Source organism: Entelurus aequoreus, linkage group LG24, assembly GCF_033978785.1.
Source record: "Entelurus aequoreus isolate RoL-2023_Sb linkage group LG24, RoL_Eaeq_v1.1, whole genome shotgun sequence".
Lineage (NCBI taxonomy): Eukaryota > Metazoa > Chordata > Actinopteri > Syngnathiformes > Syngnathidae > Entelurus > Entelurus aequoreus.
Genome location: NC_084754.1, coordinates 5714772 through 5741976, shown reverse-complemented (window position 1 = coordinate 5741976; position 27205 = coordinate 5714772). Strand labels below are relative to the sequence as shown.

The 27205-nt window shown below is 38.8% G+C and overlaps 1 protein-coding gene across 1 annotated transcript in view; it reads left to right on the top strand.

Annotated features, from left to right (window-relative positions):
• The window catches only part of aars1 (alanyl-tRNA synthetase 1), a 29835-nt gene extending 16376 nt beyond the window's left edge, over nucleotides 1–13459 (top strand). The window contains exons 8-20 of the mRNA XM_062035281.1: nucleotides 105–213; nucleotides 554–704; nucleotides 817–941; nucleotides 2588–2732; nucleotides 2821–2999; nucleotides 4363–4476; nucleotides 4561–4767; nucleotides 6605–6789; nucleotides 6984–7092; nucleotides 7588–7701; nucleotides 10103–10309; nucleotides 12451–12564; nucleotides 12680–13459. Of these exons, the coding sequence (XP_061891265.1) occupies nucleotides 105–213; nucleotides 554–704; nucleotides 817–941; nucleotides 2588–2732; nucleotides 2821–2999; nucleotides 4363–4476; nucleotides 4561–4767; nucleotides 6605–6789; nucleotides 6984–7092; nucleotides 7588–7701; nucleotides 10103–10309; nucleotides 12451–12564; nucleotides 12680–12859 (1939 nt within the window). The 3' untranslated portion in view covers nucleotides 12860–13459. The remainder of the gene's footprint in view (nucleotides 1–104; nucleotides 214–553; nucleotides 705–816; nucleotides 942–2587; nucleotides 2733–2820; nucleotides 3000–4362; nucleotides 4477–4560; nucleotides 4768–6604; nucleotides 6790–6983; nucleotides 7093–7587; nucleotides 7702–10102; nucleotides 10310–12450; nucleotides 12565–12679) is intronic.
• Nucleotides 13460–27205: the final 13746 nt, after the last annotated feature.

Genomic DNA, 27205 nt, shown 5'->3' with positions numbered 1-27205 from the left:
ATGTGAATTATTTTACAACTTTACGTAAGAATAATTAGTCTTGATTAGCTGTTAATTGTGTTAAAATGTGAGAGTAAATGGTTTGTGTTTTCCATGTCATTCAGCTACGTGTTGCGGAGAATCCTACGTCGTGCAGTTCGTTATTCTCATGAGAAGCTGGGAGCTCAGAGAGGTTTCTTTGCCTCTCTGGTAGACGTGGTGGTCAATTCTCTGGTGAGATTCTGTCTCTTCACATTATGTACTGTTTAACAGTGCAGCAACACATGCCGTTAATGCATTCTGAGCGCCTTGTCTTGCATAAACTGTGTTATTAAATGACAAAACTGCATATATTTGTAGAGAATGTCAAAGATTTACATATAATAGATCCAAGTCAGCTTTTAGCTCCAACCAGTCAAACTCAACCCACTTGTAAGCAGTGAGAAGCTTATATGTATTGTCACCCCCAACTGATTTTTTTTTTTACTGTTTGAGTTTGCAGTTGATTTACTCAATGGAACCTTTTTGCTTCTTCCTCTTGATGGCTCTCACTGACTTTTTGTATTTTTTTCAGGGTGAAGCATTTCCTGAATTGAAGAAAGACCCCGAAATTGTAAAGGACATTATTAACGAGGAGGAGGTGCAGTTTCTCAAAACCCTTAGCAGGGGGCGCCGCATCCTGGATCGAAAGATCATGAGTATGGGGGACTGTAAGACTATCCCAGGTGAGAGACGTTTGAGGAAAAGCTTTTCTGTTGCATGTGTTTTGTGAAGGAATGTGCTCATGGTGGCCTCAGGTGCTCTTTAAACAGCGTTTTTGTCCATCTGTGCATCCAGGAGACACAGCATGGCTTTTGTATGACACTTATGGCTTCCCTCTGGACTTAACCTCCCTCATTGCTGAGGAGAAAGGCATGTTGGTGGACTTGGTTTCCTTTGAGGAGGAGAAGAAGGCTGCACAGGTAAGGCACTTAAGAGTTTAAACCGCATCGGGACACCTCTCGTTAAAAGGGGATTTATGGTGACTTTTATTTATATTCGAACACTTCTTGTGCTCTAGATATGGATTAGAATGGATCTGATTTGGTGTAAATTTTGCCCCCGTCGCATGTATAACCCACTCTCTTCGTATGTCTGCAAGATGTTCGTTTGTTGAGGCGTTTTTCAGACATGGTCGAAAAATTAAATTCATACACTTTATATAGATTCAACCGGTCACAGCATTTGATACAGAGCTGTATTAAAAACAATTTTTTTAGCAGTATATACAGTGCAGGCCAAAAGTTTGGACACACCTTTTCATTCAATGTGTTTTTTTTATTTTCATGACTATTTACATTGTAGATTGTCACTGAAGGCGTCAAAACTATGAATGAACACGTGGAGTTATGTATTTAACAAAAAAAGGTGAAATAACTGAAAACATGTTTTATATTCAAGTTTCTTCAAAATAGCCACCCTTTGCTCTGATTACTTTTTCGCGCTCTCTTGGCATTCTCTCGATGAACTTAAGAGGTAGTCACCTGAAATGGTTTTCACCTCACAGGTGTCATAGTTTTGATGCCTTCAGTGACAATCTACAATGTAAATAGTCATGAAAATAAAGAAAACGCATTAAAATGAGAAGGTGTGTCCAAACTTTTGGCCTGTACTGTATGTCACTGTATGCTGCATGTTGCTGTTATTAGGTGCATGCCAAAATTAGATGACAATAAAACTCTCCTACCTTTTCTTGTGTTTCCTCAAGCCAAGTCGTAATGTCACCGTCTTTCTCCGTCAGAGTTTAGCGGCCAGTCTCATTTCATTCATGTCATCGTACAATGTCATAAAAGCAAATAAACCATTACAAACTGCCCTGTGAAACTGTCTGTCCAAATAAATCAAATAGATCTCAGAGCAGCTGGGACGGCATTAGCTGAGAATAATATTATTTTCTATATAATATTATATTCTCACAGCCTAAAGCATATATGGTTGATAGCTTAAATGTTAAAGTTCAAATAGGTACCTCGCAATGACATCACAACGTAGCCAATTTTAAAAAAGGCCCGTGCGCAGATGCTTACTGCTTACAAGCTCACACCCAAATGCATAAACCTTATAATTTGATACTTTGGCATTTTTTAACATGGCGATCCAACTCTTGTAACATTTGTAAGTCAGAAAAGACGGAAATCATTATAGGTCCCCTTTAAGGACTAGACTTGACACAGTAGAAAGAAAAATGCAAATAAGGTCAATTATTAAAGTAAGTTCATTGATGCAATCTGGCTGTGTAGCACCATTGCAGTCCAAAGTGATTTTTAGGATCAACTACATCCTGAAAGTATTAAAAAGTTGAACTTATTTGAGACAATTCAAGTTCATAATTAAAATGCATGTGGGCTTGTTTTTCATGCATCTAATTTACAAACATTAAACTACACATTGCCTCAAGGTACGTGTTCAGACTTCTAACGACAATGATGTTCCTGTTGATGCATTATAATTAGTTTAGGAAAAGAAATAGCTTGTAATTGTGTATTCGATTCTTTTTAAATGTTGTTTAGAATTTGACTACTGTATCCTAGAGCTCACACACTCCTAATATATATATATGTGTGTGTAGTTGAAGTCCCAGGGTAAAGGTGCAGGAGACGTGGACCACATCATGTTGGACATCTATGCCATTGAAGAGCTGAGAAATAAGAATATCCCCGCCACAGATGATTCTCCCAAATACAAATATAGCTCTGATGAAAAGGGCACCTATGGTACAAACAACCTAAATACCAAGACAGACTGAAAGGTTCTTAGGACAAAATGGTGTTTTAATTCTGGTCTTTGTTGATGTGTCATTAGAGTTCCAGCAGGTCTCTGCCACAGTGTTGGCCCTGCGCCGCGACCGCGCCTTCTGTGATCAAGTGACTTCTGGTCAGGAATGTGGCGTACTTCTGGATCAGACGTCTTTCTACGCCGAGCAGGGAGGACAGACATTTGATGAGGGCTATATGCTTCGAGAGGATGACAGCACAGAAGACGTAAGTGCATTAGTATACATTCACTATACATTCTTGAAAAAACATCTTACTCAGAATTATTTCGGAATACATATATTTCAGAATATTTATTCAATTGATTAATTAGGAAAATTAAATCTTTACAGAAGAGCATGTCCCACTTAATCATCCTTCATGAATGTACGCACATACAGTACACCAGGGCGTGTGCCAGGCCAGCTATATCTGTTGACTTATCCAGCTCTAATGTGTACAATTCACTGACTAGTATGTACTCTATTAGCTTTTTTAAAACTTCCTCAACTATGTCATTAATGCACAGACAAATGTTGTTTGATGAAGGCATGGTCTGTATAGTTTTTCTGGCCTAATCCTTGCTGGGGGAAAAACTAATGTGCTTGGTTTCTAAATATCTGCATAGCAGTGAATGTTTTACTGAGCTGTGAGACAAAACCTTTGCGCGTTTTTTTGTAAATCCACTAGAAAAAAAACTTTTTGGTCAGCTAAATTATCAACATAAGTACGAGTTATATACCGTATTTTTCGGACTATAAGGCGCACTTAGAATTCTTTAATTTTCTCAAAACTCGACAGTGCGCCTTATAACCCGGTGCGCCTAATGTACGGAATATTTTTGGTTGTGCTTACCGACCTTGAAGCTATTTTATTTGGTACATGGTGAAATGATAAGTGTGACCAGTAGATGGCAGTCACACATAAAAGATACTTGTAGACTGCAATATGATGGCAGTCACACATAAGAGATACGTGTAGATTGCAATATGACTCAAGTAAACAACACCAACATTTTTATATGTTCCATTGAAAATATAGAACATTACATACGGCGCTCAAAAATCTATCAAAAATGTTTTAGTACGACTTTAGTAAGTAGTACTAGGTGTGTCCAGTTATGATTCAGAAAACGTACTTATCAGTTACAGTACTACTTAAGAAGACGAGCCTTAATTTAGCACAAAATCTAAATGAAATCTTCAAGATTAAACATTCTAAATGCGCGACATAATCATAGGACGTACTTATAGGTTGATCTAACGCACACAGGGCATTGAACAACATTGGTGTCTTCTAGATCAATAAGCACCTTGATGCCTGCAGCATGCAAGATGAGGCGTTCAAGGACACTGCGTAACTCTAGCCTTTCAGACAGCAATTTAGTCAGAGGTGTTTAATTTTTGTTCCCGTAACTCGATTTGGGAACCTCGGTGCTTTATTGATTCACTAGTATGCTTATTATTATTGCGGTTGTGTTTAATGTGTTTTAAATGTTTCTGTTCAGGCGGATTTAGTACAAAAAGTATATAAGTATATCTTATTATTTTTTCCAGCCAACCATAAGTGACTATGTGATCTGTCTTTGCAGAAAATGGAGTTCTCAGTGAAGAACACACAGGTTAGAGGAGGTTACGTTCTGCATGTAGGGACTGTTTATGGAACGTTACAGGTTGGAGACCGTGTCACCTTACACGTAGATGAGGTAAGCTTAATTAGTGCAACTAAAAACTTGGAAAATCCTGGATGCCCTTCAATTGGCGCATGTGATCCCATCTGTTATCCCCAGGCTCGTCGCAAACCCATCATGAGCAACCACACCGCCACACATATCCTCAACTTTGCTCTAAGGGGAGTTTTGGGGGAGGCCGACCAGCGGGGGTCCTTGGTGGCCTCTGACCGCCTGCGCTTTGACTTCACTGCCAAAGGTGCTTTGAGCACGGGAGAGGTCCGGCGGACTGAGGAGATCGCCTGTGCAATGATTAGAGATGCCAAGGTCAGTTACGGCTCATAAACAAGTCCTGATGCTTAATTCAGCATCTTTTATATTTACATTTAAGAATGTTTTCTTATTGAAACTATCGTTCAAAAGACAGGGACATCATATCTGTTAAATCTGTCCTTTTTATGGTGACAACCAGTCTCAGACCGCAGTTGTTAACATTACATTTTAAACCTGAAGGGGTCATTTCCATGAAAAATGCCTATGTTTATGTCATAATGCGTCATCGCAAAGCAGTGTGAAATGACAACAGCAACATACTGTAACTACTGTCTAGTTACACTGTAGATGAGTACCTTACCTTTCACTGTACCAGTTCCCAGGACATCGGTTTCGGTACTCATTGTGGTTTTGTGTGGTAATAAATGTTAATGTGTTTAGTAACCAAAAGTATTTTTTTTACTCATTTAACACCAAGCTGATAATGTTAACTGTGCTGTCCAGTTGTTATATACTGTAATGTTTTCTTACACTTCTGAGTCTCATTAGCAAGTATGCATTCATTTCAGTTAGTCCTGGGTGTCTTTCCTTAGTCAGGAAGTAGTGTCATATAATTAAGGGGAATGTGCCAGTTTTGTCTTTTATTGATCCCTACAAGGTGTTTATACTGTAATTCAAAGGTTCCTAACCTTTTTGACCTCGGGGCCTAACTTTTCCACGACAGAAAAGCCCGGGGCCCACTCAAATATTAACACTAAAATTACTTATTTTACTCTTGTTTTTAATTGTATTCAATAATATCTAACCTACATACAGTTTAAAACTTTGCCATATGATATGAAACCATGTGTCAATAACAAAGATTATTATTTATTTAAACCGAAGGCTTAGGTCAGGCTGATTGGAAAAATAAGTACTAACCAAATTTACTGCATAAATAAAAAGGGACTTATAAATACATGATGGAAAATACATTGACATACAAATTATGCTGTGCTAAAATAAACTAAATAATAATGAATATGTTTCTTAACTAAACTGTCAATACAATTAAAGTGCAAATGAAATTACAGCTTCACCACTTTAGTCATAGTTTTCCCGCTAAGAAACTTCTCTGTGACTTTAACTTCAGACTTTTTCTGTTTGTTTGAAATTGTCATTACTACCCCAAGTGGTGGAAAAGGGCAAACAGCTGACATATTTTTTGGCGGCCCTCTAACCCCTGATTTCGGTGAACGCTTTTCTCTTTTATTAAGTCAATGTGTCGGTTTTCACCAGCTGCGTTAAGGCACAGGAATGGCGGATCCTTGCACTAAATATACGCAGGGCTTCTATTTTTGCCGGTCGCCGCAATGCGGCCGTTCGGTTTAGCTAAAAACCGTGTTGGACAGGAAGTCATGCACAAACACAAAATAAGTTATACGGTTTACTTCAAAATAAAATAGTAATGCGTAATGAGCCGGCATGAACATTTTCAGACGTAATTTCACCTTGTTGACTCAAATGCTGATTCTAGAGGTCTAAAATTAAAGAATCCGTATACTGGCTTATCCCGGACAGCTATGTGCGCATATGGAGTCCTGTGTCAAATGCCAGCTAATACCAGGGATGGGGAAGGTGAGGCGTGATTCTTGGGAGTTGTGTTTGTCTACAGCGCTCGGCATGGATGATGTTATTGTGTTCCTACAAAAAATAAAATTGTCTTTCTGCAAAGCAATTTTTGTCTTTTTTCACGAGTCAAGTCAATGTCGTCAAAGACACAGTAATGTTGTTAAAAAAAAAAAAGTGAACGTTCCAAAAAAAAGTGCAGTTCCCCTTTAAAGCGGCGAATTACTGCCGTTAAATGTGACTGAGCTGATAAACCATCTTCTCGCCTGAACTGTTTTTCCAGACGGTCTACGCCATGGACGCCCCCCTAGCACAAGCCAAGGCCATTCAGGGTTTGCGCGCTGTGTTTGACGAGACGTACCCCGACCCTGTGAGGGTTGTGTCTATTGGCATCCCCGTTCAGGACCTGCTGGACGACCCCAGCAGTGCTGCTGGTTCTCTCACCTCCATTGAGTTTTGTGGTGGAACGTGAGTATTTCTTATTACTCGTGAGGGAGACAGAAATCAGGCATAATTGGAATCAAAGTCTTGAATATAGAAAAAGGTCATTTTCCACCCTTTTTCATGTGCTGCTTTTTTTAATATCCTATATTCCCTCATCCACCTCAGCAGCCTCCTTCAGTGTGCTCACACCTGTCCCTGTTGCATGTTGTTATCTCTAGCCATCTGCAGAACTCTGCTCATGCCGCACCGTTTGTCATCGTCTCAGAGGAGGCCATCGCTAAGGGGATCCGCCGCATCGTTGCTGTGACAGGAAGCGAGGCCCAGAAGGTCGCTACACTCACACACATTCACACATATACTAAATATTCAGCCATTATTTGTCGTTGGTGTTTATGGTCAACATGACTTTTGTTTTTGCTGACAACCAAACTGAAAAGAAAGCTCTTACTGCAGATGATCACATTTATAATTTTTTGTAAGTGTTGACATTCAACATTTTGTCTTCTCACTGCTTCTGATGGATCTGTATTCATAGATGTAACTTCATCTACTACACTTCTTTCTCATCTATCTCCACAAGTGTTGCTGTGGTACATGAATTGTTAGGCAGCATACACACACATAACTGTCAAAAAACTGTATAGTCAGCTAAAATGGGAAATAGTAGAGCACATGCTGATGTGCAGCTTGTCATATAATGAATGGGATTGTTCCTCCCTGCAGTTATTAATGATAGCCCAGTAGAAACAAACACATGGACCTGAAATGAGCCACATAGTTAGAAAAGTGTCAGTAATGCTTATGTTGTGTTGTGTTCACCAGGCCCAGAGGAAAGCAGACGCACTGCACCAAGGTCTGAGTGCCCTGGCAGACAAAGTGAAGCAGCAGACAGCGCCTAATAAGGACGTGCAGAAAGAGATTGCAGACATGACAGAGGTGTGTCTTTATCATCTTTATGTTATGCATTATTTGTATTCCCTCAATTATATTGCAAAGACTTTTGCCTTAGACAACAACAAGCTGAAATGTCCTCATTTTCAGCCGCCCTGCCGACATGCACACACGCTGTCACTAGCCCTGTGGTGCACTCACAGTTTGAAATCACAAAACTCCTTAACTTCAACAACTAGGTCGCAAAAATGATTAAAAATAAAAAATAAAATGTGTTTAATCGTGTTGGTTAATCTTCTTGACCACATGTGCGTGTGCGTGTGCGTGCGTGCGCGCGTGCGTGCGTGCGTGCATGCGTGGACATACACACACGCACATATACATATGCACACACATATAATCTACCGTTCAAAAGTTTGGGGTCACCCAAACAATTTTGTGGAATAGCCTTCATTTCTAGGAACAAGAATAGACTATCGAGTTTCAGATGAAAGTTCTCTTTTTCTGGCCATTTTGAGCGTTTAATTGACCCCACAAATGTGATGCTCCAGAAACTCAATCTGCTCAAAGGAAGGTCAGTTTTGTAGCTTCTGTAACGAGCTTAACTGCTTTCAGATGTGTGAACATGACTGCACAAGGGTTTTCTAATCATCAATTAGCCTTCTGAGCCAATGAGCAAACACATTGTACCATTAGAACACTGGAGTGATAGTTGCTGGAAATGGGCCTCTATACACCTATGTAGATATTGCACCAAAAACCAGACATTTGCAGCTAGAATAGTCATTTACCACATTAGCAATGTATAGAGTGTATTTCTTTAAAGTTAAGACTAGTTTAAAGTTATCTTCATTGAAAAGTACAGTGCTTTTCCTTCAAAAATAAGGACATTTCAATGTGACCCCAAACTTTTGAACGGTAGTGTATGTGTGTGTATATATATATCTGGAAAAAAAAACTGCTGTACAGTATGTGTGCTTGGGTCCCTTTTTTCAAGAACACTAATACAAAAAACTTACAATGTCTGTTTTGATGCTAAAAACTTTTACAGAAATGAGACACCCAGAATGTACATGAAAATAAAAAATGGGGGATTTACAATATTAACAATCAACGATAAAACACTGAATATTTACAATATATGAACGTCGCTCCTTTTTTACTTCTTACACCACCTCCTCGATTGACATCTGTTACAATCAAGCAAAATGCAACAAACACGGCGAAATATGAATGTAAAGGGTACAAAACACCTACAATCTGATTATAATATCACTTTTCTGCAGAACTTTGTTGTAAACATGTGCTTTCCCGTGTCTCGGGCTGGCCGCTCTGGAAACAAAACCCGCCCACACTGCTTGGTGCCTCTCCTGAGCTGCTGTGTCGTAGATTACCATAATAACTTTTATACCACTCAAAAGTGCAGATTCCAACCATTGAAATACTCTATAGTTCAAGACTTACGGTAATTTGATAACTGATGATGGCGGCTACAGTTTTGATGCTAAAAAAATGTTTGGAAATGTCCGTAATTTGCCCAGATCTGCTGTAAAAATACTTCCTGAATGTTTAAAATCACACATCAATTGCTTTCTTTGGATTAATTTTGAGCTAGCAAAACTAGAAAAATATTGTAAAAAGGCCAGAAAAGTACTTCAAAAGCACACAAAGTAGCACAGGAGCCAATGCCTGCAACAATGAGCACCAGAGATCTAGCACCCTGCCCACAATGGTTGTTCTCCGAAGCAAACAATGGGTGGATGAAACGTTTGAACAGTGAGACAAGATTTGTACACGAAAGTATATTTTTATTCAATCTGTGTTTTGTAAATCGAAAAGTTCCTACAAGGAGGGGTTCATAAATCAAAAGTTCCCTTGTAAAAAGAAAGGGTGGCAGGCAGGCAGGAAATGAAGAGGCACTTTTTATTTCAACACAGCCTTGTTTCTCTGACACACAAGCCCAATTAAAAATGTTGTATCAAGAATTGGTTTGTATCAACAATTGATTCTGGAATTAACCATCGGCCCAATATTTTTAATTGAATTGTAATTTGAAAGATTCCCATCCCTACTTAAATGACATGATTTGTTTAATGCACAAATTTTATGTAGACAAAAGCGGTCGACCATGTGTGGATGACGTACTGGACCAGGACTTTATGACTTAGTCCATGTAGCATGTGTGGATGACGTACTGGACCAGGACTTTATGACTTAGTCCATGTAGCATGTGTGGATGACGTACTGGACCAGGACTTTATGACTTAGTCCATGTAGACTGGTTGGACTGTTGACATAAACAGGACTGACTTTAGTGGGTTTCACTGTATTTATTTATTTTGTAGGGTTCTGAAAGAGTTTAAAAATAACTTTTATTTTGAAAATGCTGCATGACACCTACCTGTAGTGTTACAATCGGTAACTTGATTGATTGTCTGGTGTGCAGTGGATCGGCACTGCAGTGATCTCCCAGTGGCGGAAGGACGAGATGAGGGAGACCCTGAAGGGCCTGAAGAAGACCATGGATGACTTGGACCGTGCCTACAAGGCGGACATCCAGAAGAGAGTCCTGGAGAAGATCAAGCAAGTGATGGAGGAAAGCCCTAATCAGGATCTGCTGGTGATGGAGATGGAGACCGGAGCCTCGGCCAAAGTGAGTTTTTATAAATGAAACTGAAGTGTTACAAAAAGAAGTAAAAGTATAAAATGAAGTACAAAACCCAAAACCAGTGAAGTTGGCACGCTGTGTAAATAGTCAATAAAAACAGAATACAATGATTTGCAAATCCTTTTCAACTTATATTCAATTGAATAGACTGCAAAGACAAAATACTTAACGTTTGAACTGGAAAACTTTGTTATTTTTTGCAAATATTTGCTCTTTTGAAATGTGATGCCTGCAACATTTTTCAAAAAAGCTGGCACAATTGGCAAAAAAGACTGAGAAAGTTGAGGAATGCTCATCAAACAACTATTTGGAACATCCCGCAGGTGAACAGGCTAATTGGGAACAGGTGGGTGCCAAGATTGGGTATAAAAGCAGCTTACACGAAATGCTCAGTCATTCACAAACAAGGATGGGGCGAGGGTCACCACTTTTTGAACAAATGCGTGAGCAAATTGTTGAACAGTTTAAGAACAACATTTCTCAACCAGCTATTGCAAGGAATTTTGGAATGTAACCATCTACGGACTGTAATATCATCCAAAGGTTTGAGTTTGAGTTTATTTCGAACATGCAAGCATACAACATGATACATCACAATTTCCAGTTTCTCTTTTCAACATGTTTGAAAAGGAGTAGGAAGAAGCAGAGCTTATTTAATCCTACCCCTTTTCTTTTACATGACAGTTGCTAAAACTTTTGTTCACTTCCTGTTCTCAATTTATTCACAATATACTCTATAAGTAATCACAATAATGTTTCAGGTTCTTCATCACGTACACAGCTACTCCTCCTCCATTTTTGTTGGTTCTGTTGATGTAGTTTAGTTCATATCCTTCCAGATCAAAATCTATTCCTTTTTTATCATCAATCCATGTTTCTGTGACAGCAATCACTTTGAAGGGTTCGTTGATGTGTTCCAAAAAGTTCTTAATGTTATTGTAGTTTGCATACAAGGTTCAGGGAATCTGGAGAAATCACTGCACGTAAGCGATAATATTACGGACGTTAGATCTCTCAGGCGGTACTGCATCAAAAAGCATAACCAGTGTGTAAATGATATCACCACATCGGCTCAGGAACACTTCAGAAAACCACTGTTTACAGTCTGTCGCTACATCTGTAAGTGCAGGTTAAAACTCTACTATGCAAAGCCAAAACCATTTATCAACAACACCCAGAAACCCCGCTGGCTTCGCTGGGCCCGGGCTCATCTAAGATGGACTGATGCAAAGTGGAAAAGTGTTCTGTGGTCTGACGAGTACACATTTCAAATTGTTTTTGGAAACTGTGGACGTCGTGTCCTCCGGAACAAAGTGGAAAAGAACCATCTGGACTGTTACAGGCGCAAAGTTGAAAAGCCAGCATCTGTGATGGTATGGGGGTGCATTAGTGCCCAAGGCCTTGGTAACTTACACATCTGTGAAGGCACCATTAATGCTGAAAGGTACGTACAGGTTTTGGAGCAACATATGTTTATGTATACGTATGTGGGCTCTGTACCGAGGATGTCGTTGTGGCTTGTACAGCCCTTTGAGACACTTGTGATTTAGGGCTATATAAATAAACATTGATTGATTGATTGATTGATTGATTGATATGTTGCCATCTAAGCAACATTATTATTGACGCCCCTGCTTATTTCAGCAAGACAATGTAAATTGTCATATTCATAGTAAAAGAGTGTGGGTACTAGACTGGCCTGCCTGTAGTCCAGACCTGTCTCCCATTGAAAATGTGTGGCCCAATATGAAGCCTAAAATAACACAGTATTAAAAATGCTCCTGTGCCAACTTTGTTGCAATGTGTTGCTGCCATTAAATTCTAAGTTAATGATTATTTGCAAAAAAAAAAATTGTTTTTCAGTTCGAACATTAAATATCTTGTCTTTGCAGTCTATTCAATTGAATATAAGTTGAAAAGGATTTGCAAATCATTGTATTCTGTTTTTATTTACGAATTACACAACGTGCCAACTTCACTGGTTTTGGGTTTTGTATTTTGAAATGCTGATTGTGTCATGTGACTAAAGTGAAGTGTGTGTGTCTCATTAGTTTGGACTGAGACATGAGGATGGTGATTAAAAGACAATGGTGCTCTCCACCCTTTCACCCCTCCTCCTTTCACAGGCTCTGAATGAGTGCCTGAAGCTGCTGAAGTCGAGCTCTCCTCAGACCGCCGCCATGCTCTTTGTTGCGGACCCCGATGCCGGCAAAGTGGTCTGCCTGTGTCAAGTCCCTCAGGTGATAGAACTCTCGTCAGCAGGGTCTTCAGGGTTTTTTTCCTACACACGATCCACTTCATTGTGCAGCAAATCACAACAATACAAGTGCTCATGAGAATCTATCGTCCCTCCAGGAAAAGGCCAACCGCGGACTGAAGGCCAGCGAGTGGGTTCAGGAATTGTGCCCCCTGATGGACGGCAAAGGAGGCGGCAAGGACATGTCTGCCCAAGCCACTGGTAGGAACACGCAGTGCCTGCAGGAGGCGCTGCAGATGGCCCAGCAGTTTGCATCTCTCAAACTGACAGAAAACTGAAGGCAAGAGAAATGTGGCGTGGAAGATGGTAAAGGGTAATAACATTTTTACTTCTCCCATTTTGCGTACAGTGGACCACTGTTGGGGAGTGGGGCGGTTAATTAACGTCAGTCAAAGTATCTGTGGAAACTACACTCAATTGAAATATGCTCATGGCAGAAACCTGCATGCTTGTGTACAGAGATAGGAAATAGATTTGGAATCAGTGAGTTTGACACGTTTGCACTTCAATCTCCGGTTGTGAGCGTTGTGCTCTCCAATCTGTCGGCCCCTATTTTGTGCACTTTTTCATCCTGGTGGGTTATGATCTTCCTTCAACCCCAAACTGACCGACGACTCATTCTGCACAGCTTCATTTTTAGGAAACACAAACAATTTGAAGCCAACTGTAAACTAATTTAAAGTTGTAGCAGTGTTCATCTATGCTGTCAATAGTTGTAGCTGCTTGTCAATTAAGACTAAATAATTCAGCCAGTCCTGTGTAAAAGATCATGTTCTGTATTTGTAACTTCATTTCTAGATCAAATGTACAATAATGTCTTTTATCATCGTTGCTTTTCCATGACACATTACTGGATTTGAATAAACAGATCTACATTGCCATGTGTCTACACTTTATATTTTATTATAATGCCAGTGTGTTTTGATGTGTAAAAGTATGACATTACTTCACATTGCACCTCAGATGATGAAGGAGCAAAATGTCAGGAGGGCGATGTTAATTAAGATACATTTGCACGAGCTTTGGTGATACATTTTTAATAAACTACTTAGCTAAAGAGCAAGTCTGCCCTTAAACCAGGGGTGTCCAAAGTGGTAATTTTTTTAATGGCCCCACGGCACATTCTAAAAATCAGATTTAAAAAAATTAAGTAGTGGTATAAAAGAGCAGACAGGTGAAATATAACAGGACAATGTTGACTCTAATAACACAAAGCTGTCATGCAGGGTGTTTATTTCTTAAAAAAAAATAGAAAATGAATCAAAATCAATGTCATGAATTAAATATTCCACTTTCAGATATTTTTTGGGGAAAATGTTGCATCATTTATGTTTGCCGTATAAAAAACTAAGCTGTTTTTTTTTTTTATTATTAAAGAAGGGCCTAAAACGAACAAACAAAAAAGATAAACAATAAAATGTATAATTGACGGATACATCTGAAGTTGGTCTCGAGATTATTGTGTTCAAAATAAACAGTAAAAAATGTATGATTTATTTTTTATCACTTTAATGAGTAGGACCCTTTTTGATCCCCAATCATTTTAGTGTGATTTTTTTTTAAGTGTCATTGATGAAAAAATAATAATGAATTAAAATCAATGTTATGAAAATGTTAAATTTTTAAGTCTCCAATTATTATATAATCTCAAATATTCCACTTAAAAATTTTATTTGGGGAAAATATTGCATATTTTGTATTTTTTCCATAAAAAACTGGATTTTCTTTGACAAAAAGAGCGTACAACTTAAATCTTTAAAAACGTTATACTGACAGATAGAACTAATGTTGATCTAGAGATTTAAACCTTGAATAATGATAAAGATAATAATACTAAATAATGACACATTTTTTATATTTTGGGTCCCCGGGATCAAGCCTGAGTGGAGGCCTAAATGTATATTTTTTATACATGTATTGGTTTTTAAAATATCAAAATGGCCCCGGCTTGCTTTGATTTTTCACTGTGCGGCCCTCAGTGGAAAAAGTTTGGACACCCCTGCCTTAAACTGATCATTTGGCTCATGATTGGAAATATTTTGTAAATGACCTTTTAAACAAGCTATGAGGACGATTTTCCACACAACTTTCAAATGTTTTAGGGGGTTTTCCTATGTGGGGTGCTGAACAATCAAATTACTGACATTTGCATGTTCAAATTTCTAGTCTATGCTGTTCACTTCCAGCCAGGCACCAAACTTCATTGTTTCTTTGTCTTGTGTCCTGAAGATGCATGCCAGTATGATAACGGGGGACAAGGTTTTACATGCTGGTTATCAAGACTGAATATACAGTAGATATTAAAAAAAACTATACCATGTAATGTGGTTGACTCAGCAATGACTGTTCAGTATTGTATCTATTTTTAAGTGCATTTTATATATATATATATATATATATATATATATATATATATATATATATATATATATATATATATATATATATATATATATATATATATATATATATATATATATATATATATATATATATATATATATATATATATATATATATATATATATATATATATATATATACATACAGTACAGGCCAAAAGTTTGGGCACACCTTCTCATTCAATGCGTTTTCTTTATTTTCATGACTATTTACATTGTAGATTCTCACTGAAGGCATCAAAACTATGAATGAACACATGTGGAGTTATGTACTTAACAAAAAAAGGTGAAATAACTGAAAACATGTTTTATATTCTAGTTTCTTCAAAATAGCCACCCTTTGCTCTGATTACTTTTTCCGCACACTCTTGGCATTCTCTCGATGAGCTTCAAGAGGTAGTCACCTGGAATGGTTTTCACTTCACAGGTGTGCTTGAAACTCATCGAGAGAATGTCAAGAGTGTGCATAACAGTAATCAGAGCAAAGGGTGGCTATTTTAAAAAAATAAAATAAAATAGAATTTAAAAAAACATGTTTTCAGTTATTTCACCTTTTTTTGTTAAGTACATAACTCCACATGTGTTCATTCATACCGGTAGTTTTGATGCCTTCAGTGGCAATCTACAATGTACTAGAGAGTCATGAAAAAAGTCAAATAAAAACGCAGTGAAGGAGAAGGTGTGTCTTAATTTTTGGCATGTTCTGTGTATATAAATATCACAGATTAAATGTGTCAATACCAAAATATTACATCTAATCCCTTTTGGGCAACCAAGAGGGGTTTGGTCTATGTAGACCAAACCAAAAAGGGGTAGGATTGTATAAGGGCTGCTTCTTCCTACTCCTTTTCGGACGTGCTGAAATTAAAACAATTGGAATATATGTGATACATAACATTGTATCGTATCCATGTTCGAAACAAACTGAAACTGAACTGAATTTGTCAAGTAAAATGGAAAAAAAAAGGCATTTTGAAAGGTCAAATCTGTCAAAGTATCAGCTTCCTCTTTTATTTTGAAAGGTGATTGTTAAAAAGGAAATGGCGTGTTACAATCAGCGTTTGGTCACCGGCTAAGTTATGCCTATCACCGAGATAATGTCACTAAAATGTCTAACGAACAGCTAAATGTGTTTATATTTCATTGAAATATAATAATACAACATATGTGTGACCAAAATTACGCTACTTGGCTAAATAAATGTACTAAAGTAGGTTAAAAAACGAGGAGAAAGATCAAAGACTTCACCATTTTCTTCAAATTGGACACCAAGCTTCTATTAAGGTACTGTACCACTATTTGTTTATCTTCAGAGGGTACATTGAGATAATTTAATTCCATGGCAACAGTACTTTGATTTAATGTATTTTAATCATTGGACTACACATTTAAATACAGCTTTTATTTCGTAATTTAAGAAACAAAAGAGTGATAACATATACGTGTTCTGCTGCGTCCTAACTAGATGTAGGCAGATCCCCACATCACTAGTTACCATAGAGCTAAACTGTCCTCTACTTTGTTTTCATGCATCTTCTCTATGTAGTCCAACCTACTGTTTCTTACTAGATAGACTAAACAAGAACCTGTTGCAGGTGAATATTACAAATAACTGAGTTTACTGTTAGTTTCAGTAACTATGAAGGATGCAGCCAACCCAGGGGTGTCAAACTCAATTTAGCTCAAGGGCCGCATGAAGTAAAATCTATTCTATTCATGGCATAATAACTTAAAAGTAAAGACAACTTCAGATTATTTTCTTTGTCTTACTTTGGCCAACAATAGAACAAGTACATTCTGAAAATGCACATAACTACAAATAATCCTCTTGGCAAAACACTTGACGTAAGTGAAAAATTGGTGCCGTTTCAAAAACACCATGAAGAACACAATGAACTTAGACTTTGTCTCAGTGTTTTTACAAAACCATTAAAACTTTAAGCACTTCCTGTTTAGCATTCTAACGTTGGCAGTTTATTAAAAATGATTGGAAAAGCAACCGATTGTTTCCACAAACTGCCGCATTGGTGAAATCCGCGTACTGCCACAACACATTCATTTATCATCATTCAAATATTACAATTGTAATTAAACATGGTGTCAGTTATCAAAACGACCGCCATAACCACAACACCAGGGGGAGCTCCACTAACCACGTTAAACCCAGATTCCGATCTAACAAAGGTCTTAACTCATTTTCCTTCTATGCCACATCAATATGGAATGCACTCACAATAGGTGTAAAAGAAAGGGCATCTCTATCCTCCTTCAAAGCAGCAGTAAAAGAACACCTCCAGGCAACTTCAACCGTAAACTAACAAACTTCCTTTCACATCCTACCTCCCCGGATTGTAAAAAATCAAATGTAAATAATCAAATGTAGATACTTATTCTTATGCTCTTTGATCTCTCTCTCTATGTCCACTACTTGCTGTACATATCCTACCAAGTCAGTCCTACATTGTTCCAATGTCCATTTCTCTGATGATGCAATTGTTGATGACTGAATTGTTGATATCAACTAAACCTAACCCCCCCCCCTCCACACCCCGGATTGTAAATAATTCAATGTATATACTCTGATGTTTATCTTGTGTGATGACTGTATTATGATGATAGTATATATCTGTATCATGAATCAATTTAAGTGGACCCCAACTTAAACAAGTTGAAAAACTTATTCGGGTGTTACCATTTAGTGGTCAATTGTACGGAATATGTACTGCACTGTGCAATCTACTAATAAAAGTTTCAATCAATCAATCAAACCATAGAGCTAAACTGTCCTCTACTTTGTTTTCATGCATCTTCTCTATGTAGTCCAACCTACTGTTTGTTACTGAGAACCTGTTGCAGGTAAATATTACAAATAACTGAGCTTACTGTTAGTTTCAGTAACTATGAAGGATGCAGCCAACCCAGGAGTGTCAAACTCAATTTAGCTCAAGGGCGGCATGAAGTAAGATCTATTCTACTCATGGCATAATAACTTAAAAATAAAGACAACTTCAGATTCTTTTCTTTGTCTTACTTTGGCCAGCAATAGATATACACTACTGTTCAAAAGTTTGGGGTCACATTGAAATGTCCTTATTTTTGAAAGAAAAGCACTGTACTTTTCAATGAAGATAACTTTAAACTAGTCTTAACTTTAAAGAAATACACTCTATACATTGCTAATGTGGTAAATGACTATTCTATCTGCAAATGTCTGGTTTTTGGTGCAATATCTACATAGGTGTATAGAGGCCCATTTCCAGAAACTATCACTCCAGTGTTCTAATGGTACAATGTGTTTGCTCATTGGCTCAGAAGGCTAATTGATGATTAGAAAACCCTTGTACAATCATGTTCACACATCTGAAAACAGTTTAGCTCGTTACAGAAGCTACAAAACTGACCTTCCTTTGAGCAGATTGAGTTTCTGGAGCATCACATTTGTGGGGTCAATTAATCGCTCAAAATGGCCAGAAAAAGAGAACCTTCATCTGAAACTCGACAGTCTATTCTTGTTCTTAGAAATGAAGGCTATTCCACAAAATTGTTTGGGTGACCCCAAATTTTTGAACGGTAGTGTATATATATATTGATCTTTTTTAACTGTTATTCCACAAGTGTTGGCTTTAGCTAGAGTCATTATCACGACTGGGAGCATGAGGCGATTTCTTAACCCTCCTGAAGTTGCGCTAAGTTGCTGTCCTACTCCTCCAGGATGGCACATCCATGCGTGCTGTTGCAAGAAGATTTGATGTGTCTCCCAGTACAATCTCCAGAGCATGGAGGAGATTCCAGGAGACAGGCAGTTACTCTAGGAGAGCTGGAAAGGGCCGTAGACGGTCCTCAATGGCAACCAAGGTAATCAGAAAGGTTAACCAACGAACAAGATTTCTCTACAGAATCTCCTCTCTGGTCAACAAAAGCACCATGAGGATTCTGGCGGGAACTCTCGTTCAACCCCTTTTCGATTACGCATGCACCTCCTGGTACCCTAGCACCTCCAAAACCCTCAAATCTAAACTCCAAACATCTCAGAACAAGCTAGTCAGGTTACTTCTAGACCTCCACCCCAGATCCCACCTCACTCCTACCCACTTCTCCAAAGTGGGCTGGCTCAAGGTGGAGGACAGAGTAAAACAACTTGCACTGAGCCTAGTCTATAAAATCCACTACACCTCCCTGATACCGAAGTACATGTCAAACTACTTCCTTAACGTAAATGACCGCCATAACCACAACACCAGGGGGAGCTCCACTAACCACGTTAAACCCAGATTCCGAACTAACAAAGGTCTTAACTCATTCTCTTTCTATGCCACATCAATGTGGAATGCGCTCCCAACAGGTATAAAAGAAAGGGCATCTCTATCTTCCTTCAAAACCGCAATAAAATTTAACCTCCAGGCAGCTACAACCCTTAACTCACACCCTCCCCGGATTGCTAATAATCAAATGCAAACAATCAAATGCAGATACTTTTTCTTATGCCTTTTGATCTCTCTCTCTCTCTCTCTCTCTCTCTCTCTCTCTCTCTCTCTCTCTCTCTCTCTCTCTCTCTATGTCCACTACTTGCTGTCCATATCCCCCCCCTCCACACCCCTGATTGTAAATAATGTAAATAATTCAATGTGATTATCTTGTGTGATGACTGTATTATGATGATAGTATATATCTGATAGTATATATCTGTATCATGAATCAATTTAAGTAAACCCCGACTTAAACAAGTTGAAAAACTTATTCGGGTGTTACCATTTAGTGGTCAATTGTACGGAATATGTACTTCACTGTGCAACCTACTAATAAAAGTCTCAATCAATCAATCAAAAAACTCATCCCATCAGCAGGACCGATATCTGCTGCTTTGTGCAAGGAGGAACAGGTTGAGCACTGCCCGGGCCCTACAGAATGACATCCAGCAGGCTACTGGTGTGAATGTCTCTGCCCAAACAGTCAGAGACAGACTTCACGAGGGTGGCCTCAGGGCACGACGTCCTGTAGTGTGCCCTGTGCTCACTGCTCAGAACTGTGGAGCTCAATTGGCATTTCCCATAAAACACCAGAATTGGCAAGTCCGCCACTGGCGCCCTGTGCTTTTCACAGATGAGAGCAGGTTTACCCTGAGCACCTGTGATAGACGTGAAAGGGTCTGGAGAAGCCAAGGAGAGCGCTATGCTGCCTGCAACATCATTCAGCATTAGGGTTGGGTATCGTTTGCATTCGAACGATTCCAATTCCGATTCCGATTCCTTACGATTCTCGATTCCGATTCTTTTAAGAGGCACGGTCAAAAAAAAGTTTAGGATATTTTAAATGAGCTAGCTAACCTACAGTCTTTCTGAATGAAATAGTCTGACATTCTCCATCAAATTTTAATTCTATTAACTTTTTATGAACTTTACTATAAATTCCTCACAGGGCCGTTTTCAACTAGAATATAAATATCAAATCTATGAACTTGAATATAAATATTATAAACATTAAAAAAAATAAAAATAATAATGATAAATTATGAATACATTTTCCCAGGGGTACACTTTCCTCAAGAGAGCTTTATTTTTGAAAACCTCATGAAAACACATTTACACATAAGTGTATGATGCTGCAGGAAACCTCATGAAAACACATTTACACATAAGTGTATGATGCTGCAGGAAACCTCATGTAAACACATTTACACATAAGTGTATGATGCTGCAGGAAACCTCATGAAAACACATTTACACACACAAGTGTATGATGCTGCAGGTACTTAAACATGTTACCGTGCTCCCACTGATGGGCTAACCTGGTGCAGAAAAGCAAATAAACAATAAGAAACAACTTGCAAAACCCAGTCCAGATTAGCAGCAGGTACAGTATAAAATCAGAGACAGTTCTTGTTTAGGAAAATGACCATATCCGCCTTCTCAAGGAGGATGCGTGAGCGTTCTGGACAGATAGTGTCTCCTGCTGTGGGAAATACACGTTCGCTGGGTGTGGAAGAAGCTTGAAGGCATAAATAGGAGAAAGCTAGATCTGACAGCAAAGGATAAGTCTTTTGTTGGTTCCACCGGACCACCACCATGCAGCAGGGTCGTCAGACATAAGTATCGGTGGAACGTCCTGGTACATCTGCAGCTCTCTCTCCACTCGTTTCTTGATGGACATGGAGCTCTGTTATTTCGCGGTTATTTCATTTTTTTGTAAAGTAAAGCCACACTTTCGACCGCCGACGCCCGCTATCCATGCTTGAGCTTGACTGACTCGCTCGGCTATGCTAACACTTCCGGCGGTGGGCGCTTCTTCGTTGGTGTTCAGCGTCTTCTTCTTCGGATTCGGCGGACATATTTTTTTCCGGTCGGCGGACTGGTATCGAAAATAGGAATCGAAATTTAAACTTTTGAACGATTCCGGGAGAATCGGAAAGTTAGTCCCGGTTCCAATTGATACTCGATACTCGATACTCGATACCCAACCCTATTCAGCATGACCCGTTCGGTGGTAGGTCAGTGATGGTCTGGGGAGGCATTTCCATGGAGGGACGAACAGACCTCTACAGGCTAGAGAACGGCAGTCTGACTGCCATTAGGTATCGGGATGAAATCCTTGCACCCATGGTCAGACCCTACGCTGGTGCAGTAGGTCCTGGGTTCCTCCTGGTCCACGACAATGCCCGGCCTCATGTGGCAAGAGTATGCAGACAGTATCTGGAGGATGAAGGAATTGACACAATTGAATGGCCCCTAAACCCGATAGAACACCTCTGGGACATAATGTTTCGGTCCATCAGACGCCGCCAGGTTGCTCCTCAGACTTTACAGGAGCTCACTGATGCCCTTAGACAGATCTGGAAGGATATCCCACAATATGCTCAGCCTTTGACCCGAGCTGAGTCCGCCAACTAGGCCACCATTTCTAGTCCCCCCCCCTCCCACCCCTTCGCTTTAGTTGTATTTTTCAATTTGTCGCACTTTCATTATTATTATTTTTATTCTGCAAATTTTTTTAAAAACGTTTTATTCGACCCCTTTTACCGTATTGCATTTGCACTATCTTGTTTAGCACATTCATTGTTTATGTTCTTTTTTTTTTTTTTTTTGTTTTGCTTAGTTTTTTTTGTTGCTCTATGCCTTTTTAACCTGTAAAGCGCTTTGGTTCAATTTAAAAGTTGTTGAAAACGTGCTATATAAATAAAGTTGACTTGACTTGACACCATCCGTCGTCTCATTAGGAGCATGCCGCGACCTTGTCAAGCATGCATACAAGCACGTGGGGGCCACACAAGATATTGAAAATAATTTTGAGTTGCAGAAATTTAATTTAGGCAAAATGGACGAGCCTGCCACATAATTTTTTCACTTTGATTTTTGGGGTGTCTATATACTGAGCCCTCTGTAGGCTGAAAACTTTTATATCCATCAAAAGATGTGGCATCCTTTTGTTCCTGAGACATTCAACTGTCCATATCAGTATAGATATCCGACATTTTTTTTTTTCACCATTGAAATCTGATGTGTTTTTAAAGTGTTCCTTTAATTTTTTTGAGCAGTGTATTTGACATTTTTGCATGCAAAATTATAAGTATTATTTTTTAAATATATTTTGTGTTAATAATGTTGGGTGTCATAAATACAATTAATCCATTTCTATTTTATATTTCTTATGGAAAAACACTGCTGAAAATTCTAATCAAACAGGTGTTTTCTCCTCAGATGCTACTCTTATTGGGGGTTAAATCACCTAAAATGATTCCCGGGCGCGGCACCGCTGCTGCCTACTGCTCCCCTCACCTCCCAGGGGCTGAACAAGGGGATGGGTCAAATGCAGAGGACAAATTTCACCACACCCAGTGTGTGTGTGACAATCATTGACACTTTAACTTTAACTTAACTTTAAATATTCATGCACACTGAAGTTTTACTGAGTTGTCGACTTTTTGTTGTACTTGTGGGAACCTTGAGTATTTTAGTCCCCAACTGATTCACATTCATCCTTGCTTTCTTTTGAATGAGGATTGATGTACTCTTTTCAGATTTGTTAGGTGTACTTGTTGAAATGCAAATTTTGGGGTTATAAAGGATTGGAACAATAACAGTTGATCATGCATTGACCTGAATATAAGACAACTCTAAAAAATAAGAGACTCCTTTTTAACAACCTACTTTGGCAAAAGATCTACTGTAACATGACATATTTGTAGTGTAAAATCATGCTTTCAATATGACAAATCACCAAAACCTCTCCCATTTAATAACTTACCTAACCTTTCGACTACATTTTGGAGAGGGTCTCTGTGTCGCGGCTGCATCTCTCCTCATCACTTATGTGAGTGATCAGAAGAAAAGCTCTTGCTTGTGAAGGAGTCTTACGGCGCCACTCGCTGATTTGCATGCATGGATCTTGAATATAAGACAATACAGCAAATATTTTGAGGGAGAAAAACTAACTTATATTTCGGTCGGTAGTGTATTTGTTCATTTCACACAGAACCTAATCAAGCACCATATTTCTGTAACTGTGTGTGTCTTAACTCGCAAAACGGAATCCTGCTGTAAGATAATTAGATGTATGACGTATAAAAAACTAAGTCAATTGTTTCAAACGCAACAGTGCAGGAAAAGTGAGTCAGCTGTCAAACCTTACCCCGGTTTGACATATTGCACAGGGTAAACTTTCTCACCGGCGTCGGCCCACCTCTGTTACAGCTGTAATACAATACCTCTCAAGCAAAAATACAGTACAGGCCAAAAGTTTGGACACACCTTCTCATTTCAATGTGTTGTCTTTATTTTCCTGACTATTTACATTGTAGATTGTCACTGAAGGCATCAAAATTATGACACCTGTGAAGTGAAAAACATTTCAGGTGACTAACCTCTTGAAGCTCATCGAGAGAATGCCAAGAGTGTCCATCCATCCATCCATCCATCCATCTTCAACCGCTTATCCGGAATCGGGTCGCGGGGACAACAGCTCCAGCAAAGACCCCCAGACTTCCCTCTCCAGAGCAACATTTGCGACTTCCTCCTGGGGAATCCCGAAGCGTTCCCAGGCCAGAGAGGAGATGTAATCCCCCCATCTGGTCCTTGGCCTGCCGGGGGGCCTCCTCCCAGTGGGACGTGCAACAAGGACCTCCCTAGGGAGACGCTCGTGAGGCATCCGCACGAGATGCCCGAACCACCTAAGCTGGCTCCTTTCCAAGCCAAGGAGCAGCGGCTCTACTCCGAGTCTCTCTCGGGTGACTGCACTTCTCACCCTATCTCTAAGGGAGATGCCAGCCACCCTTCTGAGGAAACTCATTTCGGCCGCTTGTATCCGCGATCTTATTCTTTCGGTCATTACCCACACTTCATGACAAGAGTGTGCAAAGCAGTAATCAGAGTAAAGGGTGGCTATTTGGAAGAAACTAGAATATCAAACATGTTTTCAGTTATCACACCTTTTTTTGTTAAGTACATAACTCCACATGTGTTCATTCATAGTTGTGATGCCTTCAGTGACAATCTACAATGTAAATAGTCATGAAAATAAAGAAAACCCATTGAATGAGAAGGTGTGTCCAAACTTTTGGCCTGTACTGTATGTTTTGTCCGTGTCGGTACTGTACAAACATTATTGAATCAAAAATACTGAAATTCCACGACATAGTGAATTTGCAAACAGCTAAAATTATGCACAAAGCAAACTATAACCTGCTACCCAAGAATATACAACAATTCTTCTCAAAAAAAGAGGAGAAATATAATCTTAGAGAAAAACGTAATTTAAAACATTTGTTTGCACGTACAACACTTAAGACCTTCAGTATATCAGTATGTGGAATTAAATTATGGAATGGATTAAGCAAAGCAATCAAACAATGTACTAATATGATACACTTCAAGAAACTCTTCAAACTTAAAGTGTTTACAAAGTACAAAGAAGAAGAACTATGACAAACATTCTCCATTTATTTCATCCATCCATTCATTCATTCTTAAAGTAATCTTACTTATCTCATCATATGAAATATGACTTACTTCACCAATTATTATTATTAAATTCTTACTATTATTTATTTATTTATTTTTATTGTGATTACTTATGGAGTTTATTGTGAAAAAATTGTGAACAGGAAGTGAACAAAAAGTTTTGCAACTGTTATGTAAAGAAAGGGGGTAGGATTAAATAAGCTCTGCTTCTTCCTACTCCTTTTCGAACATGTTGAAAAGAAACTGGAAATTGTGATGTATCATGTTGTATGCTTGCATGTTCGAAATAAACTCAAAACTCAACTCAACTGTTCACACAGAACAGCCATACAGCAAAAAATAAGATTTTAAGGGAAGTGTCAAATGAGTAACACTGTAGATATTTAAGGACTACCTCATTCAGTGCCTCCTGCCATTACAGAGATGATATTACTCAACGTGGACAGTCATTTAGCAATATTTAGCATTTTTGTGGTCGTAGTCTGAAGAGCTGGGGTTGTACACTGAATCATAATGATAGCTGATTCCTACATTGTGCTGTATTAGTTTGTACAAGTGTGGCCTAATAAAGGCTATGTTGGGTAGGGCTACCCTTGGTATCGATGTAGGCCAATGGTAACATACTAAAACTATTTTTTTTTCGTCCTCTTCTGTTTATGTTCACAAATATCTGGGTTTTTGTTGTGTTGTTTGTTTTTATTACATTTTTATAGACTGTATGCTGTATGCATAATGACAAAACCCCACCTCATAGAATAAGTTTTGTACACAGGACTGAAGGACTTTGGAGTTGAATGAGATTTAAGAGTAGTTCTTGTTTTTCTTGACCTATACACTTAACTTTATTTTGCTGAAACAACTGTTTGCAATGAAAGGTAATAATTACCGTATTTTTCGGACTATAAGGCGCACTTAAAATCCTTTCATTTTCTCAAAAATCCACAGTGCGCCCAATGTACGGAATAATTCTGGTTATGCTTACCGACCTCGAAGCAATTTTGTGGTACATGGTGTAATGATAAGTGTGGCTAGTAGATGGTAGTCACACAAGTAATACGTGTAGACTGCAATATGACACCAGTAAACAACACCAAAACTTTAAATGTTCCATTGAAAATAAAGAACATTACACACGGCACTCAAAAATCTGTCGAAATGTTTTAGTGTGACTTTGAAGCCGCACCGCTTGATGGATTGTCGGCCCATTACGGCTACCGTAGTCAGAGATACAAGTATTACTATGGTGTGTGTATAAGGACCACAAAATGGCACCCATTAGCAGACATATTATCTGGCGTTTTGTTTCACAATATTATGCAAAACCAACTTTTCTTACCTTCTGGTACCTGCTGATGTGTATTTGATATCTGCATAAGTCCTGAAAATTTGCGCACGTAGTCCGTGGCGATGCCGTAGTCGATAAGCTTCTTCTTTTTCTCTATCTTCTTGTTATGGGGCATTCACCCTCTGCTGTTGCCATTTCTAATATAAAGTAGTGTAAAGTTCTAACTTATATCTCGCTACAGAAGTGCTAACAACTACCAGTGTAGTGGGTTTACATTATTCACCCACGGAACTTTAGCTATTAGAGAGTTCCGGTCGGACGTTTTTTCAAGGGACACATTTCCGGCGTTGTTGTTGCACTAGTGAGTCACGGATGAGGAGATGCTGCTAAGTTATTGATTGAAGTAAAGTCTGAATGTCATTAAAACAGTTAGCTCCATCTTTTGACACTTCTTCCACTCCCGTCCTTGCACGCTACACCGCTACAACAAAGATGACGGGGAGACGACGCTGTCGAAGGTGAGCCACGTAAATAAGACCGTCCACAAAACGGCGCATCCTGAAGAGACTGTCAGAAAGCGACTTGAAGATGATCTGTAAAACATCATCCATGCAACATTTTGACCAAAGAACCACCATTACATGTTATGTAGACCACGAGGAAGTGTTTTACATTTAGAATAAAATCATAATATGACCCCTTTTTAAAGCGCCCCCAAAAAAAGACCTGAATAGACCCGTTCATCGGCAGTGCGCCTTAAAATCCGGCGCGCCCTATGGTCCAGAAAATACAGTATATTATTTTGTAGCTATTGTTACATTGTTGTATATTGTTGTATTAATATATTGTTAAATGATGGTTTTATCAACCATGTATAGACAAAATCAAGTAATTGAAGGATCTTGAAAATGTTCAAATAAAAAGTATCTTTACCATTGAGTGCAAATGCTGAAAGATTTTTACCATTGTCACATCCTGTATGCTAAA